We start from the raw sequence: 24,227 nt of genomic DNA on the forward strand, positions 1-24,227 counted from the left end.
TGGCTCTATCAGTGAAGCCTTTCCTTTATGTTCAGCTCTGCTCCAATGTCTTTCCTGACCCAAGTGTCAAACAGAAGCCTTTGGTTCACAAAACGAACACAGATGTGACTGAGTTTAAGAGTTTTGACTCCTAGTCAGTTTTTTTTGTTCTTTGTGGTCGTGTAATTACATTTTCTTAAGTGCTGTTCTCTGCCCTGTTGTGGTACAGAAGGGTTTAAGGCAGGGAGCTGTGCATGTGCGATAGCTCCTGTCTGGTCGGAGCATGCAAGCTGAGAAGAGAAAACTGTCTCTTATCTTTTTCCGTTATCTTGGCTTACCTCACCCTTTTGGGGGTTGGTTTTCACCTTAAGAACATACCCCTGCAGAATGACTCTAATGAAAATCATAGAAACAGTGCTTGAGGCTTTGTGGCGATTTGTTTCACTGCTAAATGAAATATTTAGCTGTACTTTAAGGTCCCATTTGTTCCACATAAATCAACACGTAATATTGAGTTAATGTCATGTTCTTGGAGCGCTCTTTGTTACCGGTATTCTGACTGGGTGTGGTGTTACAGGTTTTGCTGAGTTTTGTTGAAATTAGGGATTATCTTTTGTGTCTTTAAAATAATCCGAAGTGAGCCTTAACCTCTGTTGTTCCTCTGGGAGCGAGGGAGCTGCTGGCCCTTGGGCAGTCAGACACCCTGAGAGCGAGTTCCATAAACCGCTCAGAAACCTGCGAGTGGGGCTGGCGGTTTCTCTGCGAAATGAGCAGCGAGGTGGGTGCCCCGCAGTCCCCGCCGGAGCGCGGCCGTCTCGTCTGAGTGCCACGCCGGAGGCTTTGCGGCAGCATTCAAAGCAGCAGCGCACACTGAAGTGACTGGTGGTATTTGTGGATTATATCGACATCAGTGGGTTATCTGCAGGAAGAGGAGGAGAAACAAGGGTGAAGAGTATGCTAAACAGCGAACTAAAGTCGCTAATGAACAGGAAAGTAGCAGAATTAGAGGCTGTGGGACTCACGGTTGTTTTATACTTGTCATCCTTTGGTAATTTCGGTAAGAAAGGTTGGAACAGTTCAGTGGAGGAGTGGCAGTGAATAGGAGGGAATTTACTGAGCAGTAGGAATCATCCTGAACAGGGAGTTGGAATAGCTGGGGGGGCTGTTGTAAGCCAGGGTGAGTTGTTTGCTTTTGTGGGGGAATGCTGCACAGAGAAAATGGAGAATTTCTCAGCAGTAGTATTTGTTTCAGCAAGAACTGGCTCGCTGGAGGGTTTTACTGGTAGCCAAAGGGAGTGATTATTAAAAAAAAAAGAAAAAAAGAGGGGGACACTTTATTCCTGTAATCAAAATCTACCACTGTATTAAACCCCAGCCTGCCTAAAAGGTGGTGTTACTGCAGGGCATTGCAGTAAGCTTGAGGCTTTGACTCGAAATAGGTATGGCAGTATTAAGCAAGAGCCTCAGTGTGGTTTGAAGTGTTTATCTGCCAAGCATGGTATTTAGTCAATGGTAGCATGTTTCTTTGTCATTTAGCCCGCTTGGCGAAAGCAGACGAATCTGAGCCAAAAATTAGAGGTCCCTCTGATCCAGGAACTACCAACAACAGCTGAATTGTTGGCTTGCTGTTCGTAGTTACTGGTACCACTGGTGCCTAGAAACAAGAATCTAAATGACTCAAGTATCCTGGATAGGCTTTGATGCCTTCGGTAGGAGGCAGGGCTCCAAGAGTAGGTTCTTGCTAAATAAAATTAATTTTGTAACTTTCCCGAGTGCAGTGTTTCCAGCTGTATTTATCATCGGCCTAAATTATTTAAACCATAAAGCAGTATCTTGCAAGAAATTCTTAGTCCTATGATCTTTTTTTTTAAGCGTATAAATATTTCAAGTCCATACAAAAGACAAACCTTGTATAAAAATAATATATCACCCGTGAGTAAGAGAAGTTCTTAAAGGCAGCACAGACCCTGTGTTGAAGTGGGAACATCAGATTCCTTAGAACAGCCTTGTTACTAAAGGGTGCTGAATCAGAGATAAAAGATCGCCTGTTTCTTCTAAGACTTTTTTTCATACCTCTTTAGTTATGCCTTGAATATGTCCGGTCTGATGGTGATCACAGAGGTTGCTCTGGATAGTGATCGGCTGTTGCAATAAAAGGGGTCACTCAGTTTTTTTTATTTAGGAAGCAGAACGCTGATTTTTTTTTTTTTTAATTTTTTTTTTTTTTTAAAATAAACGTGGCCGGAGAACAGCAAACTCTTTCCTAAAAAGATGGTGGAGCTTTCGATGTTGCTTTAGTCTTTCTTCTCAGCAAGAGCACGTAGAGCTTTAGCTGTTTGGTCAACATTGCCTTTTTCAGCCTTTATACGCCAGTCGTTCCTAAACCTGCAGATAATGTTCTGCTCAAGGCTCAGCCAAAACCGAGTCATTTCCTTCTGTCTTCTCAGTACTCCAGAACTAGTTTTTAAGAGTCTTCCCAGTGGAGAATGAGGAACACAACATACTATAACCAGAGCCCAAAGGAGAACCCAATTTAAATTAAATAAACCTAAGAATCCCTGTTTTGCTGTGCTGCGTACCTGCACACGCAAGACAGTCCCTTCATCTGCCAGCTTTCCATTTTAATACACTTGTAGGTGTTTATTGGAAAGTTTCCTGTTAACTCGCATCTATTCTGCTCCAGGAAACTGGCTGTTATTGTCTTCTTGTCTTTCAAAATGCTCATTGCTCCCTGTTTTAGACTGCACCCTTAAATACAGATTTATTAAGGTATAGATGGTAGGCAAAGTCATCTCCTGACTGTTCTGTTTTCCTGCTGTTGCTAGAAATAAACATCAAGAATCCTTCCAAAAAGAAAAATCCTCAAGGATCCTTCATTAGATGTACTCCTGGGAATTGGTAATAGATACTTGAATATCATTCATTTTAGGAGCAAGGGTTTGAGGCCTATTAAAATCAATGTGCGTGCTAAATATTTACTCTGTTTGTTTTGCAACGTGTATTCCTGTTAAAACAGCTTCTCCTGCATCTGTGCTGCCAACACACAGCTCGCCGATGCATGAGGAGCGATGAGATCGTGGTTCCCAGGTTATCAGTGTTTTTCCTGACTGGGCCCTTCATTTCCCGATTCCTGATAGATGCCGTGTGGGTTGCCTTGGATGGGAGCAGATGGGATAGCAAGAGCCTGCAAGCTCTGCAGGGTGAGGAAGCAGGGAAAAAGCAGTGTTAATATAGAAACATGAAAAATCCCCTGATAAAGAGAAGGGAGAAACGCCAAAAGGAAGAAACAATAGTGTTCTGAAAGTGGTGCTCTAAGCTCCAACATAAAACTAAAACTATCCTGATCTCATCCGTGCAAGGTCTATAAAATCCAATTACTTGGATATCTGGAATTTAAATAGCTAGAAACTTCTATGTCTAGTCTTGTCTTGCTTTTAGCTGTCTTTTCAGTGGGAAAAACTGTCCAAGTCAGTGATAAGGAACCATTTTATTTGGGGAGGAGTTTTAACCAACACCCAAGGGTGATGTCATTCCTGACACTGCTCATATCCTGCTTCTAAATCTGCCACGGTGAAATAAAGAAGTATGTGTTAGAAATGCCATATCATTATATACCTATTCGGCATTGTTTTAGGTGCTTAGAAACAAGTCTTGGCATATGGAGCAGCTTACGGGGTTTGTAGGAGACTGATCTACCTCTTAGCTGCAAGAAAAAATCATTACTCAGGCAGCATCTGATAACGCGACGGTGCACAGGTTTTGGGCTACAGCGTCTTTTTTTTTGCGTTTGAAATGGAAAAAGGTTTCTGCAGGTAAAATCCTACCCCTTACTTTTAAAACATTAAAGGAGAAAAGACTTGGAAGCATCTGAAAAGGAAGTGGATTGTTAAAGTTCCTTGAGAATTTCTTTTGCTGTCTGTTTAGGTAATCGTAATTAAAAAATGCCCGAATGATCTTAATAACACATGATTCAACTGACAAGCACTAATTGCTCTCTATCAGGCCAAGAGAAGATGAATGTTGTCAAGAAAACCACAAGTCAGACAAGCTGATTCTCTTCTAGTCTGACACCATGTTCCCATGTACAGACCAGTTTTTACTGGAGCCTTTCCAACATCAAAAGAAAATCCTTGCCTTCCCATTAATTTTCGTTGCTGGCAGGCCTGAGCTGTTTGTGACGAGCTACTTTCGTTACTATTGCTGGGCTGCTAATGCACAGGATTGTGCAAAGACAAAAATGTAAACAGGTTTCCCAACTTCTCTCTATCTTGTGGAGGTTAAACTGAATATGTTCTTACATTGGAATACAAGGCGTTGGGTACAAAACCCCTCTTCTTTATTGATTGTCATAGCAATCCTTTTGGTTTTTTTTTTTTTTCTTTGCCCCGAATGTGCAGTGTACCGGGCATGGTAGAATAACATTATTTTTCTTCAAAGATTGTCTTTCTTTAAAGACATCCAATGCAAATTCTCTCGTTGCAGTGAAAATCCCACTTTTACATAGCAGATGCTATCTGGCAGGATTTCCTGCAAGGTGGTGGGTATGCACTACCATCTCTTTTTTTTTTTCTTTTGTTTTAAAGGCTCCTTTTTTGTCTTTGCTCCCTCTAGTCATATTGAAAGCTTGTCCTTTGCTGCTTGACTTTGCTGTATTCCTTGATTCAAATACGAGCAGTGGAAGGTACTCTGTGTTCTTTCATACTCCTCTTGGGGCATCGGTTACTCCACAGTACTGGAAGGGATGGGTCACTCGGGCAGCCGTCCACCCAGATAAATCTGATGACCTTTCTTATAAACAGTGCTTAAAACATAGTGCCTGCTTTGTGGTAAGCAGATTAGAACTTAGTCACTCCAGTAATTAGGAATAGAGATCACATTGTGCTTTAATGTTGGTTTAAGACTCAGAAATGTAAAAAAGATAACTAGAAGCCACAAGATCTTTCTATAAACAAAATGTCTGCTTTAACCAGGTATTTTAAGTTGGATCATTAAACCTCAGAGTTCAGTAGTGCCGTTCTCAAACTTCAGTTCTTAGCAGCATGTCAGTTATCAGCCTCAATAATATTTCCCTACTAAATTTGATTGCTGGTTTATTTGATTCCCACCGTTAGCATGTCTGGATATACAGTATCTTTGAAAGGACCGATTACTTTGTGCAGAATGAAACTTTGAGTCCTCTCTCAAATTTGCATCTAAACCAGAGGCTCTTGTCAACATCTCAGTATGATAAACGTGGCTTAGAAACAGTTGTAATGAACACATTTTCCTTACCGGCTTCTTTTGTTGGTAACAAAACCCCCCATGATAATGACTGGTGGAAAGGATGGGAGGAGAACATGTAAGGAGAGAATTCGTACTTGCTTTCCAGCAAGGTGCCAGTCCCTCCTGTTTACTAGGTTGCCCTTACCGGTATTGTCCTCCCATTTTTGGCTCACTGACAGTGGAAAATAGTAAATAAATCAGAGTAGATAGGCAAGACCATGAGCTGCCAGTGGGTTGGTTTGTCATTTCAAATCTCCTGAACACAAAAAAGTACGTGTGTTTTTATGTCAAAACTATTTTCAAATCTATTTGAAATTATAATAATCTGTGACAGTTTAACAACATCACAGGTTATGAAATGCAGAGTGAGAAGTTCCTTTTCTTAATTTTTGCATGTGATGGGGGAACAGCAAATTCCCTCTCTTCCCCAGCGGTGCCCTCTGATGCTGCTTGACGCCCAGAAATACAAGGGGACTTGTTAAAATGGGAGGGCAGAGCACTGCGCTGTCAGCGGGAGTGGAGATCCTTTTGGGGCAGCACCGGGAGAGGATTTATTTGTTCCTGCTTCACAGTTTTCTGTAGAAAATAATGAGAACCCCAGAGTCTGTCCTGAAATAGTGAAATAATTTGCTTTGGTAGAAAAGTGAGCAACTATCAAAAAAAAAACACAAAAAGAGGGCTGTGTGGGTTAACGTAGAGACTGTGACTCTGTTACTTGGAAAAGCACAGCCAGCCATGGGGTATTCTGAAAACAGCAGTCATCAAATCTTGTTGAATTCTTTGCTGGTGATTTAGAGATGCAATTCTAGTTTGTGTTCCAGAAATCATGTTAAAAATTAGGATCCGTCACTTTCCGCTGTGCAGAACAGAGCGGTGTTCTTGGCATCTCGTTTCACAGGTTTCTAGGGTATTTTTTGTAGTGGAGCTAGCTTTTTTAGTAAATTATTTAAGAAAACCATTTGGGAGTTTACTCATTGGCTTTGTAGAGCAAGACATTCCCAATGGTAGTTGTGTCTAACCACAGTTATCAGCCTGCTCCTCAGGAGCAGCTGTCTACTCTACTCTGGTGCGCTGAGGAACGTTTTTCCCCTGCTACACCTTTACTCATGTAGAAAGCCATGGCAGCACTGGGATGTGTGAAGGCGATGGTGTCTCTAGAAGGGGAGTTGCTGCTCTGCCCTTCCACCCAGGATGCTTGTGGAGGGGCACGGCAGCCTTGGAGACCTTCTGCTCTCCTGCAGAGTGGCTGAGGTTTCAGTGTATACCTTGGAATGTATAATCTGTGATATGACGAGTATGTTCGTTGGCGCGGTTCCTGTAGGTGAGCGAGGAGCATGCCAGGGAGCGATAAGCAGTGCCATCTAGGGTTGAGCCCAGCCTAGGATGTGCACTGCAAGAGCTCTGTCTAAGCAGTCAGCCGCAGCCCAGCGGCAGAAGCTTTCTGAGGATGGAGATGCTATTACTGCTATAGAAACATGGTTTCTTTAGGTGGTAATATGTGTTTTAAAAGTACTGAACACCTGCTGAATCTACCAAGAACTTTGAATCGTGATGTTATATCAAAGAGGCATACCTGTGCCAGCCAGATTCCAGGATGTTTTGGCTGAATCTGGGATGTTAACCTGCAGTCCAGGAAGCTCCTGGTGTGTAGGTGATGAAGCATTTGGATTGTTCTTGAGAACCAGAGGATGTCACCTTCTGGCTGATGCATGTGGGAGAACGTCTGCGCAACTTTTTTATTTCCCAAAAAAAGTATGTTTGAAGGAGAATAATGTAGTTTAATCCCACAGCTGAGCAAACCTACTCAAGCCAGATGGGTTGCCCATACATAACCAGGCATCCTGTCCAGACCTTGATGTCACTGCAAATTACGTGGGTTTTGTGGGCACAGGGTTGGGGGCTTGAAGTAAAAATTTAATGTTTTTCTGTCAGGACGTTTGAAGTTCTCCGCAGCGGAGTGCTCTGACACATTCGTATATATGCTGTGTATCACCATTTCTTCTGCTTTGTGGCTGAGGCACCCACGGGGGCCAAGTCTGAAGGAGTCAGTTAAGTCTCGAACTGACCTATGCCTAAAAGGAAAAGATTTTATTTCACAGATTTCTCTGAGAGTTGTGTGTAGCTTTAGGGGGAACTTGTTAAACTCAACAGCAGATGATATGGACTTGTTGGTACCATCCAGAAAGGTCTGGTGGTTGAGGCTTTTCATTACAGTTTTCCACAGAGGATCACGTTGTTTTAGGGTAAGTAATTGAAGAAGGTGCCAATGTTAAAGCTGTGTCGTATCCCTCTGTGCCCATATTGCCCAGTCTGGGGCCCCCAGTCTGGGGCCCCCACTCTGGTGATGGTGCTTGCTGGGGACACGTACACGTAGCCTTTGCACACCACCATGCAGAACAAACCAAACCCACGCACTGGTTCCTCTGACCCATCTGTCTGTCCTCGTGCACTTGGTGCACACGTTGTGCAGCCATTTTTCAGGCAAACTCCAGAGCCAACTCCCAGCTTCTGGTTGGTGCCTGTGGGCAAACGTAGGTTTGCGTTAGTTTTCAGTAATATTTAGATTCTAATGACTGTAACTTATAGCAACAAAACCATAATTTAGTAAACGGCAACAGTTTGTTTCCCAAAGTGCTGAGCATTCTGTGCCTTTTTCTGTAACCAGATACAGCAGGATGCACAATGAACTGTGGATTTTATTTCTTTTTCCTGAATTAGATGGTTTTCCTAGGCAGGTTTGCTGCATCGAAGGAATCTAGTATGTGAGGAGAGGGATTGCTGGAATGGTCACGACTATCAAGCGCCCTTCGTGCTTAGCGATTCTTCCTGACTCTGTGGGCAAGAAGGGCCCTTTTTGAGCTGTGTACAAAACCTTTCTTGAACTTACATTTCATCTTTGAAGCTATTTATTTTCCAAGGAATTTACTTCCTTTTTGGTTGGAGGTATTGGACGGGAGGGTTGGCTGTAGGCTCAGGCTGCTTAGGAAGTTACTTTGAAGATGCTTTCTACCCCACCCCAGAGCAGCAAGTGTGGTTTGCCTGGGCATTTCGGGTCCCTGCTTTTTCGTGTTGGAATTTCTCTATTTGCTAGATTCAGAGTTGCTCCTCCTTTTTCTTTTTTTTTTTTTACTTTTTTTTTTTTTAAACTCTTGCTTTTCCTGAAAAGTACCCGTGAAAACTTCCTCGGTGAGTTTTTTTCTTGGCTCTCCTGATCAAGTGACTGAAGGCTGGAGTGGGAAGAATGTCTGTGATCCGCTGATTCGTAGATAAATGTCCTATAAAATGCATAGTTGGGCTGCTCTAAATTCAAGGCTAAATATTGTTTCATGATCTCTTTGGGAAAACAGCCACAAATTGACTCAAACTTTCCAGTTCGGCATGTCTTGCTTCCAGCATTATGGAGTTCATCAGCCTGACTTAAAGGGAGGTCCTGGTTCTTGCTCCCACGCGTTGAACTCAGCCGTGTGCTCTTATGCCATATGGTGAGCCAGGCTTGATCTCTGGCAAAGCTGCGGCACTGTGGGTCTGGAGGAGCATCCTGTGTGATCCTGGAGCGTTTGAAATGCATCCTTTGCAGGGGCTCAATTCATTAAAAATAAACCTAGATTTGAAGTATTAAAACCAAAAATCCAAGACAGCTCCGGTCTACCAAACTGCTGAAGGTTGTATGCAGAGAAAAACCCCAGAGCTTCCCCACACACTTTTTTCCCTGAAAAGGGAGGTTCGGAGAGGAGATGGTCTATGAAATTGTTTAGTTTTCTGTGGTGAAGGAAATCAATTTTTTTATAGAATTTGCACAGTCTGACTTGGGGGGGAAAGAAGGAGAGAAGAAGAGGAACAAGGATGAGCGCTGGCACACAGTGACGTGCATTCCCTGCTTGGTTTTCTGTGGGCAAAAAAAAAGTCACGTAGCAAAATAAATTATGTACAGTCTGAGAAGCACTTGTTTTCTTTCTTGATCTTGTTATAGCATTTCTTAACACAATGGCTTTTTTTCTCAAGTATTAGCATTAATTACAGAAAACATTAATAGGTTTTGCGGATTGTACGAGTGGGAAGGCTAGCAACAACCTGGTATTTCAAAGGAAAATTATGTTCCATCCTTGAGATTCAAAGATAATTCAGAAAAGTAATAAAAGCTTGTGAAATCTTAGGGAAGAAAGCTTTATGTCACTTCATCAGATAGAAAGCAAATACCTCACTTCATTGGCCAAACCCTGTGTCTTGGAAATGCCCCTGTAATTTTGTCTTTTGCAAGTTGCCGAGTTTCACCTGTTTCTGTGGACTTTTCCCTCCCCTTCAGCAGCAATCCTAAACCCTGCGACGTTGTGGCCGTTCTGGCAGCCAATCTCCCCTCAGCCCATGTGCAGATGATCGCTCTGTAAATTGCCGGGCAAGGTTTCATTAAAAATTTGGAGAACCATCTTAGGACTGGTCTGATGATCTCATGTTATCCATACCTGGTACTCATTAACTAAATACCTTTGAAGCGTAGGAAACCGTCTGGGAACCGACTTGTGTTTCTTCCTCTGCTCTGTTATCTGAATTCGATGGGTAGTACAGAAGTCCTGAAAATATTTTCTGAGGGAAGTATACGTTGGAAATAACGCTGTGCTATTATTAGATCTTTCTGCAAACTTCCTACCTTTTTTTTTTTTTCTGTGGGACTTTGCTGCTCTTCAAATGCTTTAACGTATTTATCCTGATTTCCCTCGAGGGGAAGGCTCGGGGAGGCACTGAGCACGTTTCAGACCTGGCTCCAAGGCAATAGGAGGTATTCCAAGAACTAATTCTGGCCTTTTCTGTGAGCATCCTTGTCAGCACATTTTTGCTGTAATGAAACGGTGAATAAACCAAAGTATTCTTGGTAGCAGTGGCACGCCACGCCTCTGCGATGCCTGTCCTTTGGGGATGCGTGCACGTTGGAGGCTTGGGAACTACGCATCTTGCGTGTATTTCTGCTTCAGTTATGAGGAAGTGTTTAGGCCGACAGGCCAGGACAGAAGCTCTTGTGAGTGATCACTTTTTCCCTGTGGATAATAATCAGCCTCACGCCTTCTGCAGTAATTAACTGTTGAGTTGGAAGTTGGAGCCCTGTAGAAATCTGACTGAGGGTGTCACCTTGTTATAACCAGTCTCCTTTGGAGGCATCTGTGGATGGAATGGACCTCCACCACATCTCCAGCCTGATGTCCTGCTTGAGGAGGGACTGTCACCCATACCAGGACAGCTCTGCTGTGGTTTCATCCTGGCAGAGTGTTGGTAATCTCCACTGACAGAGATCTGCCCATCATGATGTCTCAGTGCTTCAGCACCTTTACGATGAAAGCATCGCTTCTGAGCATCCCAAAGAACGACCATGGCTGGTGCTCGATTCAAACCCTTCTGATTAAGATTCTGGTTCATTTTCGCATTAAGAGACCATTGCTTTCAGCACGAAGTGAGCTGCTCTGAGCTGTCAGGGCTGGTGGCAGGACTTCTCTGTTAAAAAAGCCCACAAGTTCTTTTTGAAAGAGGATGTAACTATTCATCTGGGGCTTAATTTTTGTACATTGCTGGTGTTAGCTCTGCAAAGCAAACTTCTGCGTTTGATAGAGAAAGCAGTGGTCAGAGAGATCTCGGTGAAGAGAAGGCGGAACCCCCCAGCATTTCCGTCCATTGTGTTCTGGATTTTCCAAATTGGATTGAACGTTGTGATTGAAAAGATTGTCAGCACTATGCAAATGAGAGAGGGAAGTGAAAGTGCATCTCATGCAAGTAATTTCTATGTAGATAATTTGCTATAAAAAATTATATTGCAGTCCTTAAAACCTTCAGAGATTTATTCTGTCTAGGGAAAGGTGATTTATATGGTATTAAAACACTTTTTATGTTCCAGTCCTTTAGATTTAATGTTTATTGCCTATAAAAATGAAATCTTCCTGTGGATATTTAAAAGTTTTGGTACTGTGTGAAATATATATTCAGCTTAGAATCTGAAATGCTTTAGAGATGCAGTAAATAAGTGATGGAGTGTTACCTCGGGTTCACCGGCCTCGGCAGTCCAGCCTTACTCCAGGGCTGAACCCATTATGTTGAGAGCTTTCTGCTTACCTGAGACATATGGTAACCGAGAGCGTGTAATGACAACAGTAATGGGTAATTTTGTCATTCTGGTTTGGGTGAATGTTTAGGGCACTTTGTATAAAGGTTTCTGAAGCTGAATTTGAGCGGATGTGTATAGTCAGTATGAAATACAGAAGCAGGCTTATTCCTTACCCACAAAGGGCTAGATTAAAGCACAACATTAGGATGTGCTGCAGGAATATCAAAAGAGGAAAAGACGTTCTGCATCGCTTCTCTAAACAGCTTCTGCCTGTGGTGACAAAGGGGACAGAGCATGGCAGGACTGCTGCCGTCCTGGAGGGTGGGTGGGTAAGGAAAAGCCCGTGTTCTGGGTTTATTTCTGCTTGAATTATTGGTTATTTTTGCTCTCCCTAGTCTTGTTTGGGCAGAAGCACAGAGGAAGCTGTACTTCTTTCAAAGCATAGTTCCCCCAACCTCAGTGTAGGTCCCTCTCCCCTTCTTTCCCAGACAGGTTTCTAAAGTGTAATCTGTCTGTCTGGATATCCATAAAACACAAAGCATGGAAGATAGGGGAACAATTCAAGTGAGGCTTTACACAAAAATAAGACGGTGTGTGTAGGTGGTTGTTTTGCCTTGTAACTTCTTTAATGGTAGTGCCGTGAAGAAGTAAATGCCATAGCATGCACTGCTCCTCCCAAGCGTTTCTCATCGTTTCAGAATTCATCCCACAGCAAACCTACACAAGTTAAACTCTGGAGCTGTGTCCCACTGAGCACCGAGATCAAGGGAAGATTGGCAACTCCTTTTGAGGCTTTTCATCTGCAAGTACAGAATCCTGTGTATTACTGCACCCCAGGCACAAAAATTAAAGTTTCATTTATAGTCACGTACCTGGTATAACCGGAGACATTGTGGGAGGGAATTCTGGGGGCTTACAGATAATGTTTCATTTGCAGTGGTTCCTCGAATGGCATCTAGTGATTCCTTTCCAAATTATTCTCTTCTGAAGGAATCTAGCGTTGCTGTGAGCCTGGGCTGGAGCCCGCAACCCTGCCAGGGCAGGCGTATGGCACGGGCAGGCTCGCTCGTGGCTCTGCCCTGTGCCCATCTGGGAAAGGATGCAACACAGGTGTTGCGACGTCAGGCAGCCCGTGAACGGCACCGGTTCAAGGAGGAACTTTGAAGCTTCCCAGAGTTGTAACTGTCTGTGCCTGAGCACATAAAAACCGAGGAAGTGTAATAGTCGAGTGTGTGCTGGTAAATGTGTCACAGCGTTTGATGCAACGAGGTTAGCAAAAGCCGCTTGTGTGTTGGCTAAAGAGCGAAGCCGACCGGTCGTCCTCAAGAGGTACTGCAGAGTGGGACAGACAACAAAAAAATCCCAAAGAAATATGAGGATAAAACTTTTTTAACACAAAAAAACCCCAACGCAGTGAACAGCAACACTTATTCCCACCCCTTCATTTCTGTTCTGGTGTGCATAAGACATTTGTAAAGCTGGGATCATTTTTTTCCTGGGCGACATGAAAGAAGTGGAGAGGTAGGAGAGCAGGATAAACCCATGGTGGGTTTAAACAGGATTTGACCTTTGCTTATGGGATTCTAGAAATGTGTTTTGGCTTCAGATGAATGGTTGTTGGTTGTGGTTCCTTCCTTGTTCAGGTTAACATCTCTAACATGAGAAAACCGCTGCATTTCAGTTTTTCTCCCTGTTTCTGTGGATCCAGAGGGTTCTCTGCAAGGCGACGTGCTCTGGCGGGCTGCCTTCATAAAGCAAAACCTAAACTCTCGTACTTTTTTATTTACTGAAATACTGAACTCTGGAAACCGTTAAGATGTTCTAGGCTCTCTGTAGTGCTGCTGTTGAAGCAGATGATTAGGGACATCTTTGTGTAGAAGAATTGTTGTTTTATTTAGATTATCCTTTGTACTTGTCAGCCAGATATTATCTGGTGTTTTGATAGTTCCATAGTTTTGTGAGACTTCTTATTTGTCCACTTACTCCTTCTGCAATAAGCTTAGTTGTGACATAATCAGTTCATACCAGAAATGCGGTTTCTTTTCAATACATAGCTGTTCTTTAACTAGAACTCTTCTCCCCCCCCATCATTAAGGATCTAAACTCCAAGAGGAAGAAAAGCAGTCTCAAAGTGAAACTGGTATTTTTTGATACATATAGCATGTTGTGTCATCTCAAAAGAGGCATTTTTGGATTACACTTTCATATTGCCTGGCCTAAGGCTTTATCGTATTTCACGAGGTTTCCCAACAGGAGTGCTGTCTGGCATTGGGGCAGGGGGTCCATCCTGCCGGTCTGCATGTATGAAAGCTAAAATCTAGGTTTTCTTCATGAGTGTCTTAAGTAAAGGATGGAGACACTGGAGGCAGTGAATCAGAGAGCGAGAGGCTCCAAGTTAATCCAGCTATTGATTTGTGGTTTGTCTGAAAAGCACGTGGGGATGGAGAATGGCAAGAGGAACTTCAGACTGTTCACTAAAGCCTTTGCTGCTCTAGGTCACAGACTTGAATGCCAATTCTGGTTAAAAATGTGATACTGATTAAATACATAATATGGATAGGAAATTACTCATGAGGATCTGACTTTTGTCTCTAAAGCACTTGGGAGAACTGTGGAGTAGCAAAAACCAAGGGGAGGCACTCCCACCGTGTCGGGAAGGCTGTTTCAGGTTTCATCTAGGGGAGAGGGAGATGTGTGCGTACGGACTGGAAATCCCTGGGTGACAGGAGGCCTTGAGACATAGAGGTTTCTTAGTAAAGAGGTCGCTTCCATCCCTAAAGCATCATCTCCCTCCCCAAGCTGCCGGGAAGCAATCCGCATGGATTGTAGATAGCTGTATTGTACCGTTTGGTGTAGGAAGGGAATGGAGTAATCTGTTCCATCAGCTTGTAAAACTGAACTAATTAACAGACAATCAGCGCTGATTGAGACAGCTGCATTCTTTACGGAAGGATTGTAAACACAGAGTCTGCACAGAATTGGTTTTACTGCTCTAAAGTGCAAGAAATTGAAATTGTCCTTGATAGCCAGGGTTCAGGACTTCGGTGTCAGTGGGTCGCGAGGCTGGCGGTGCCGCTGCAGCCAGATCTGGTGTTTGCATTTTAGTGTGATTTCTTGCAGTGTATAGCGTGGGGGGAGGAGGGTTGTATAAATTATCACCAAAGAAGTTATTTACTATTAAAAAAGGTACTGCCTCCCTTGTAGTGTTCATGGGACCAGCAAATCCCGGCTGTGCGGTGCTCCTTCTCGGCAGGGCTTTGGCTGCCTCCGAATGCCAGATTTGCAGTGTTTATAAAATATATTGTGTGCTTTTGTTAATGTAGATCTGTAGAAGGCCTTTGTAGGAATTCCTGAGGGACGGTTCAGGGTGTGTTACTAGGTAGGCTGATGTAAAACATGGTTGGTCCGTGTTAGAAGTACCATGCAGACAATAGCACTTTGGGTTCTAAACTGGCTTGCGATGTTCTTAACACGAAGCACGTTACTTTTTGTTGTATGCTGTGCTCTCTCCTCCCAGCCAGCCTCCTGGTGACTGTACAGCAGCTAATTTTACCTCATGAGTCAATTCTGCTCTTTTCCTTTTAATGTCACAGAAAATGAGCTTAACCCAGTAGTGCAGTCTGTTGTTGGGAAGCACCTAGCTGGCAAAGGCATCCCACATCCCACTGCCTCTGGCTCTCAGCCCTGTGGGAAGTGTGATGCTGCGGACCCGTAGTTGTCCAGATGAATATTGGAAATGATAAATTTACTGAAAGGCTTCAAAATCTGATATTCTGTGTGATCATCCAAAATCTATAATGCTTGCTACCGATATGGAATGTCAGACACATGTGTCACCATTGTGTGCTGTCACGCCACGCTGAGTCGGTTTTGGGGATTTAGATTCGAAAGAATACGAAGAACCCTGAATGGCACTTTAGTGGTAGCAAAAACCTAAGTAAAGAAAACGTTGAATTCACAAACAGCTTCACAAAAACACATTTTCCCATCATGTGAAAATGCAGGAACCTTACAGCATACTCAAAAAGTCAACAAACTTGGACCGAGGGTGGAAGCACGTTAGTCAGGAGTCAAGGACCGTTCTATGAAAGCACTCTGCCAAATACTCTTCCTGCTTGAATTGTTTATCAAAGAACAATTTCATTTGCCAGTAAGTTTCTTGTGATCTTGGTTTTGTTACTACTTATTTCTTCATACAAGTTGCTCATCCTGCTTCCTCCGGGAACTGCTGCAGCCCCTGCCACAGGCTTGGTGTCCCTCAGGCAGAAGAACCATCGAGGAGCGAGCGGTTGGAATTAAATGTGTCCTGTGATCAGCAGTGACAGGACGAGTGGAGATAAACCTACAAGAGTCACTGGAGAGCATTTTTCAGATGTATTTTGTAGGTTTTCCCTGGTGCACATGCCCATTCAGCTTTTAAAACCTATAAGAAGGAACTCCAGGTTGAGACTAGTTCCATCTTTCTAAACCATATTGGTCATACCTGTGGCGGGATAGTTTATTTTTCTGTTATAGCACTTCTGCTGTGTCCCAAAACATGAGAAGGGAGCAAAAAATGAGATGGTTTGTTAGTTCAAGTCCATGGTAATTTTTTTCCATCCCTCAAGGAATTGCTTTGTTGGAAAGTGGTTTTTAAAGTATTTTTAGGTTGCTTTTTCACTTGGTGTTTATTCTTTTATTGTTAAATGTTCTATGTCCGAATGTTAGGAAGCAGCTTAAGTAGCTTTCAGATTGGTGATTACCTTTGGAGACGGAAGGATTATTGACTGGTGGTGTTGATGGTTGGTCTGCCTGTAATGGTTAATGGTGTTAAATGGTCAAAGGAAAAATAATGTGTGTTTTTGTCCTGACACTTCGTGTAGTTAGGATTTGGGTGAAATTAAAATGTGAGCAATGTGTTTGTTTTAATTCAGAATAAAAACGAACCAAAAAAGCTTGAGGTTTTGGGTTTTTTTTAAACGGTAAGTCCCTAGAACTCTGAAACCCGACTGTGTATGTATATTATTGATTTATCAGTGGCAACCAGTACACGGAGTTACAGCCCCTGGTCTGTGTCACAGCCTGTGTCTCGCTTGGAGCGCGCGCGGTCACGCTTCATTACCGGCAAAGCTTGGGCTGCAAAGGGAGTAACTGAACACTTTAAATGGTGTAACGGAGCTTAGGTAGAGGGCTCAACTTTTTGTTATTTAAGCCCCTCTTAAAACTGCATTTTGCTTTGATCTGTGGTCAAGAGCATTATTTAATGTAACTGGTGAATCTGATCGCGCTTGGCAGTGAGACACGAACTGGCGTTGGTGGCGGTGCTGTGTTACAGCAGGGCAGCGCCATCCCCTCCACCTGAGCGTGGTGCTGCTGCCTTCTGCCTTGGAGTGAGTGATACGAACAGCACATTAAAGACTTTGTAATTACTCAACAGTTAATTACCTTTTTTTTTTTATTCTTTTAAGGGCCAAAGCTGGCAAGAGCCAGCGGTGGCACAGGTGGCCAAGGCCAGCAGCATCCTGGCTCAGATCAGCCGTGCAGGAGTAGGGAAAGGATTGTTCCCCTGTATTTGGCACCGATGAGGCTGCACCTCAAATCCTGGGCTCAGTTCTGGGCCCCTCACTGCAAGAGAGACATTGAGGGGCTGGAGAACAGGGGTTGTGGGATCTGAGGCTGTTTAGCTTGGAGAAGAGGAGGCTGAAGGGGAGATGTCATCGCTCTCTGCAGCTCCTGGGAAGGAGGAGAGAAGCTTTAGGTTTAGGGTTGAGGATGCTGTGAGTGAAGCCTTCTCTCTTGTTCCTGGAGAGAAGTTGGAGCGCGTCACAAGTGGTGTTGCTGCTGCCAGTGGTGGAGACTCATCTGGGCACTGGTCCTCGAACCCTGGCTTGTGAAGGTGTTCTTCAGTCCTCAGTGCACGTGGGTTTGGGGAGAGTGGAAAGAGGGAATAAATAATGCTGGAAGATGAAAGCTGCCTTTTGGAACAAACAGGCAATGTTTCGTTATTTTCCTGAATGAGAATTAAGGCTTGTTAAGTGCAGACCTTTGGCATTAAGGTCTTTATGGCCCCAGACCGTAAATGCCCATTCTTTGCATTTTCTAACAAGTTTTCCATTCAAGGTGTGGAAGAAAAGACAGGCAGAATTGTGTTGGCTTGGGCACTGGCAGCTTTTCCCCTTGTGGTGCATTTGTTGCTGGCGTCGCTATTTTTGCAGCTGTGTTCTGCTGATAGAGGCTCCTTTTGAAAAGCCAGTACCAGCCTTCTCCTCCTGCAAGGTTTTTCGATCCTACATCAGTGGTGTAGTGGTTGGTGTTACTGTGAACAGACAAAGCCACGGCAAACTTTTTGTTACATTTTCCTTTTTTTTTTGTTGCCTCACTGGCCAAGAGCATTGCGTAGAGCACAAAATTTGTTCCTGTAAAAGCTTGTTTAAAAACCTACTTACAGTTAAATTACTTGAGTACGTGGAAATAAAATGTTTATTGGAATATCCTAACTAATTCTGTGTGTGAAAGGAAACTGCATCAATTTGCTAAATGGCAAAATGCTTCTTAAGAAAAGTGTTTTGTGTAATGCTTATGGGGTTTGAAATTTTTTTTTTATCTCCATGATGTAAAAAGCAGAGCTTCTGCTCTTTGTTTGGTTATTTGTTTGTCACTCACTGCTGATTTGTGAGGCAGCGGAACAATGGTTCTTGAGGTCTTGTCACAGAGGTCTGCAGCGAGGCAGAGACAAACTAATTCTCCAGGAAAGAAACTTCTTCCACCCTTGCGTTCTCACAATACGTTTGCCCTTTCTGAACACTTTCAGACTGCAATTGCTCCTTGCTTTTTACCATCAAATAGATTCCCAATGTCAGCTTTGTGGTCGCTTCCCTGGCCATGATCTGGAGCTTTATCGAGTACACACACCAGTATGTTTTTTCAGAGAAGGGCATGAAGCTCGCAAGGCAGTTTGTAATTTCTGTACTATTTCTGTAATCCTTATGTAATTGGAATGTGAGCTTATGAACGGGTGAAAACCACGGGGGTTTAAGATCGAAGTGTAGATTGTCTGATATTTTAGTCAGAGAAACGTAAAACTTCCCCGAGACGGGCAGCCTATGCATGGGCAGAGCTGAGCCGGGCGCTCCTGCACTGGTGTCGTCCCCGCACCGGGAAATTCTCCTGTAATGGGACAGTAAAAATTGCAAAACGCTACACTGAGAGCTTCGATGGGTCTGACAAATGCAATCCTGGGAGAGGATGAAACCAAAAATGAGACTGAAAACACCTTTCAGTAGCAGATTAGCAGGTAACTGAGTATCTGATTGAAATGATGATAAAGGGAAGTACCTTAAATGCAGAGGAACGGGTACTACAGCTTTTACTAGTTGAAAAATCCTCATCTACGTACAGTTGTGATTTGTGTCTGTCCTTGTAAGAAGTAAAATGAGGTTGCTGGTGAAAATATGCTGCTAACATCTGCAGCCAGGCTGAAGGCTCTTGAAGGCACAGCCTGGGCATGGTGTCCCTGGGTAGAAGTCTAGCAGAAAAAAATCGGTCTGGACTGAAGTTGTGGTGTGTTTCTTGCTCCAGTGTAGGAGTTTTGTGGTAAATGCAGCAGGGATTGTGCATTTTAAAATATGAGAATAATGTTTTAGGATATGGTCACATCACAGGGCTTGTGGATGGTTAGTACAGCTTTTTATAATTCTATCTACATGAAGGATAGGAATTCTGGCTCTAAGCAGAGGCTGAGGGCTGGTTGTGATAGATGACGTGAAAGCAGCTTTTGGTGGGGGCTGGGATGCTGAGGCGTGCTGGTTGCTTGAGTCCCAAAATACCTGTGCCGGGTGGTGGCTGTAGCTGTTGGGAACCGATGTCTTAGGTGCATGGTCAGCCACAGTGAGCAGAGAAGGGAGCCAACGAGAGCACGGCGAAGCCCTGGCTTGTATTATTTGCTCCATTCATACTCCTTGGAATGAGAAGGGAGGGAGGGAAGGAGCAGGGCTTTGGAGAAGCAGAGGAAGTGCGTGCCCTCATCATCTCTGGCCATGTAGCTCCAGGGTGCCTTTTCCCGCCTGGAGGGGGTGGGAGCCTGCACCCCTCTCACCTTTTCAGACCAGAGGCGATCAATGAGGCTAATTTTGCTGTAGCCTTTCTTCCCTCCTGATGACAGCTGCACCGCAGAGTCACATACACCTTTACCACTATTGCACTCCCAAATTCACATTTCCAACATGTCCTTTCTGCTTATACCCTGTTTCTCTCTGCAGTGTCCATAAAGCTGAAGGTCCTCTTCTTGCCCGGGTTTTGCTTTTCACACAAGCTCTTCTTTTCAGTCCAGTTTCACTCACAAAAGCAGGGCAGGAGTGCACAGCCTTGGCACCATGGGGTTCTCTCTGCCAATGCAGCCTCACTTTTGGACGGGGGAACAGAGCACTCTGATCCAGTGGAAGGTGTCGTTGCCCCTGGCGGGGCAGTTGGAAATGAATAGGCTTTAAGCTCCCTTCCTATTAAAACCATTCTATGAATCAAGAAAGTCCAGCTTCTTTATGAAATCGTTTTCCAAAGTGAGGAGATTTTGGAGAGCCCATGGGCTTTGAGTGATGCCAGCCAGCTGCCTGCAAGACTGGGGCAGCAGAAGGGCTGCTTTGAAGCTTCTGGCTCTGGAAAGGGAAAGAGGACTTGGAGTGCTGAGCCGAGCAGTTGTCAGAGTGGCTCAAACACTCTGGTAAGGTGATTAGCAAGGTGTGCATCTTTGTAGGGAAGTCATGTTAGCTGTAATAGAAAACAACCTTGAAACCTGCCTGCAGTAAAGCTGGAGTTTTGTAATTACTTGGAGTCATCCTCATTGCAGGTCGGTGCTGAAAAGGGGGATCCTGCCAGCTCCCCACTCTCCAGCTGTGGTTTCCCCACCGCCCTTTAGTGATGGTACAGCATCTTGTAGCCCTGGGCAGGGAACTGATTCGATGTCCAAAATATCAGGTGGGCAAAGATAGGTGTGTAGCCGAGTGGCTCTTCTCACCTGGCTCCCTGCACCGCCAGGTCATCGGCACAGGAGTGACGGGGCAGGATGAACAGGGACGGCTCTTGGGGAGCCTAAGAGAGACAGGAAATACGAGATGCTGGTATTAAAGGGAGACAAATTCCCTTCAAGTCGATAGTTGTTACAGTGGATAGCAGATTGACCCTGCTAGAGTTAGATATTTTTTTTTATACTGCATGAAAGAAACCTTTTGCTGTTTGTTTCTGAGGATTGCTTTTAATGACTCCTGCACTTACCAACGCAGTCCCTCCCACCCCAATAAATTTGTTGAAGTGGGTCAAAGCAGAAGCCCCGGAGAGACTCCTTTAGGTATCTGTGGCTTCAGTAGCGTGAACTGTGGCTGCTCAAAATCGATGGGACTGGGGCGAGGGGAAGGATAATGGTCTATCCAAACGTGCCCTGAGTGAGTGACTCACTTTCTGCAGGGGCAACCGAGCAGTGGCTATTTTTGCCCAGAAAGTTTATTAGCTGGTGTTGGATCTCTGGAATTGAAGCTTCCAGGCTTTGAATCCTTTCTGTAGTCAGGTCACCACTGCGACATCTTTGAACCCTGAGTACTGTTTGCTTTTCATTGGAGCCTGTTTGATTTCAGAGGTGTGGAGAATGACACTGAGCTATGGTCTCCTGATTTTGTTACACTCTAAAGGATGCTCCAATCTGCTTCTCTCTGTACGGAATTGCATCTACTTTCACTTAATGTCTACTTAGAGTGATTATAGGGCTTGGGAAGCGTCTATCCCTTTGAGTGTTATACGGTACTTGGGTTTGAAATCTTCGAGTTAATACTGCTTACCCTTAATATGTGCTTGCTTGCAGAAATAATGCATTGGATACATTGAATTTATAAAATAATTGGGGTATCTCATGAGATCAGGTCACAAAAGTATGAAAAATCTTCAGTTACTGTTTGTGGATTGTAATTCCATATCTATTAGTGTGTTTAAATAGATGAAAGTTGTAGTGTACATGGGCAAGATCAAGTAAGGAAGTAAAATACAGTGATTTTTCCAAAGAGTTTTGATTTGGGGTTTCTTAACTGGCATAGCTTGACAATTTGATAGCTGGGTTTATATCAGATCTTGCTTATGGAGCTAGATAGCTGCTGTTTCTGCTCCAGAATCACATCTTGTACCTAATGCCTGTAAATGCGAGGCAACGTCTGCAACAGTTGGGCTTCAGCCCACAGCATCAAACAGGTCTGTGTAGTTGCACGATGGTGTTTCTCCTTGGTGCTCTCTGTACCTGAGATGCCACGTAAGGAAACGTTTTGAGGTGAGAAATGATCAGACCTGCCCCAGAAGGGATTCTGAAGGCCATGGGAAGGTGCCCGCCGTGGGTGCGTTGGGGCACTGGTGTCAGGCAGGCAGTGGGGGCGAGAAGGTTGTTCTCCATCTGCCACCTGGACTCTTCATGCTGGCGCAAAACATGAATATGATTTATTCTTCAATCAGTTCTTCCTTTTTTCTTGTCTCTTGGAAGTATAGGCCTTTAAAATCTCCTTTTCCATTTGTAAAGTTGCTTGCTAGCACTCTGTATTGTAAAACATAGCATTTGATTCTTTGGTCTGCTGTTACTCCTTCTAACTGCACGGTTTCTGTTTGCTTTGCTTTAAATGTGTGCTTCCTTTTTAAATATAGTTTTCCAAGTTGCTGGCCGTACCAGATTGTTTATATTTTTTAAAAGCCTTCTGCTTAGCCGTTATATTGCTCTTTATAGTACTGCTTAACCACATTGGTTTCTGTTGCTCTTTTTTCTTGCATAAACTTAGCTGGGATGAATTTCAAATGTGGTTTATCCAACTGTTAAGTATTTCCCACTTTTCTGCAATAGATTTCACATATGTTACAGAATTCCAAACCAAGATCTGGTGGACATATTGCCCTGTTATTTTTCTCAGCGCCAGAAATAGAGGGTTATTTAAGCATTACAGTGACAATATTTAGGTCACTGGCTCCAGCGTGCTGCCTAGCTTCAAATCCAGTTGTCATATTTAGCTTATTTCCAAGGATTAAGGTAACTATGGCTCATACATTTATTGGGGGGGGAAAAAAAAGGTCTCTTAGTTTTGTGGTAATAAACCTAAAGGGGAAAGAAAGCATTGATCCTTTTGAGCTGGCAATTGCAGAAGGCTTGTTTTTCCCTCCAGAGGTCAGATTGTGGAGTCAGGTAAACCACACGTACATCCATCTCATCGCCCACAGTTACAGGATTTACCCACACAAAACTGTAACTAAGAATCTGGAATTCGGCTTTTCCACACGGTTTCTAGAAAAGGATTCAGGAACTGAATTACCTTTTTATTTTTTGTCTGCTAGCCCTGTACATTCTTTTTTAACCCTGAGGAGCAGGGGTTTGGCAGGTGTCCTATGGGTACCCGCTGTCTGTTGCTATTTCTGACACCTCTGCAATAATAGGAAGAGGCAAATCTTTTGTTTTCCCATTTTGTTTCCCCATACTGAGTGCCCAGTCCTGCTGGGAAGGGTGCATCACCTTTGCACTAACCATCTCACAGTAACCAAACCTACTTTGCTGTTACTGTGGTGTTTGTGTGTGGTGGTATCAGGAGATGACCTGATAGGAAATGATTTTTGTCATTAAACAAGGGAAGACTTAAATGGAAAAAGAGCACTGCAGCGGCAATATAGAATTATATACAGTTTGCCTTTGGAAACGGAGTGAGTGTAACCCGTGTCAGCTGAAGCGTAACATTAGCTCGTATTTGAATTTCAGTATTTTTTTTTTCACAGTAACTCAAAAAGGGAAGATCCAGTAGCTTTAAGAAGTAGGCAGGTGAAAATAAACCTGACTTGGGCACGTCCAAGATCTGCAATTGTCTCTGGACGTGGGGCATTGCTAGATGTGTGTTGCGTGGCGCTGCCGCCGTCCTGTGTGATGTAGTAAAGGCAGGAATGCTGAGGGGAGAAATGGTTGTGAGGTAGAGTCAAAAAGCTTGTACAACTTCATTTGATGTTATCAGGAGGTCCAGCTTCTGGAAGCTTGGTACTTTGTTCTGTACTGCCGTTCATTCATCTCGATGTTCCAAGCAACTCCATGAAGTCTTGTTTTTATATCTGCGAGAAGCTTAGCTCTAATGGGAATTCCTTTTCTTTTTTGTTGTTTTTCTTTACAGAGAGAGCTCGATACCACAGCAACGATATTGGCCAACCGGCAAGATGAAAGTGAGCAGTCCAGGAAAAAACTTATCGAGCAGAGTCGCGAGTTCAAGAAAAACACTCCAGAGGTAAGGAGAAAAGCTATTCCTGTCTGTTGAGTTTCTTCGAGCAGTATCTGGTATTAGGCTGCCTAAGTGGCCTTTTTTCTTTTAATGGTTTGTTTCTGTGATTTTTCTTGTGTGTATTGCAAAGTTCACCATCTTAACCAAGGCTGCTGATCTTTGATGGCTTTCTCTTCAGGCAGTTTTTGCATTCTGTGAATAATGAAATGGGAATTGATGTTTTTAGAGGAAGGATGAACATTAGTCTTCAAACAGAGTGGCTCTGAGTTTTGTAATAATGTAAAGAGCTGGAGAATTGAAAAAAAAAACCCAAACCATTCTTCACTAATCCAAACTCTCTTAGCACTTGGATGTAAAGTGACATTTCGTTGCCTTAAATAAATCTATATCAAGGGCATAACTTCAAAGATGCTCATTTTTCCATCAAAAATCAAATTAAGTTTTGCTGTTGATTGCACTGGAAATGCAGCGAGGTCAGTGCGAGCTCTTTGGAAACCCGCTCGGAGGATGAGCATCGCCGGCAGCAGCGGGTGCGTACAAGGTGTCAGGACTGACGCGGGGCAAACCTCAGGAAGGGGAATAGTGCTTGTGGGAAGTGTTTAAACTCCCAGCTTGTGTAAGCACGGGCAGTGTGTGCCTGTGTGCAGGTATGCATA

At 43.8% G+C, this 24,227-nt stretch overlaps 1 protein-coding gene across 7 annotated transcripts in view; it reads left to right on the forward strand.

Annotated features, from left to right (window-relative positions):
- CUX1 (cut like homeobox 1) overlaps positions 1 to 24,227 on the forward strand; it is a 253,548-nt gene that overhangs the window by 25,480 nt on the left and 203,841 nt on the right. For all 7 annotated transcript variants that reach the window (XM_054085416.1, XM_054085410.1, XM_054085411.1 and 4 more), the window contains exon 2: positions 23,467 to 23,577. In XM_054085416.1, the coding sequence (XP_053941391.1) occupies positions 23,467 to 23,577 (111 nt within the window). The remainder of the gene's footprint in view (positions 1 to 23,466; positions 23,578 to 24,227) is intronic.

The sequence above is a fragment of the Cuculus canorus genome, chromosome 20 (genome assembly GCF_017976375.1).
Source record: "Cuculus canorus isolate bCucCan1 chromosome 20, bCucCan1.pri, whole genome shotgun sequence".
Classification (NCBI taxonomy): Eukaryota; Metazoa; Chordata; class Aves; order Cuculiformes; family Cuculidae; genus Cuculus; species Cuculus canorus.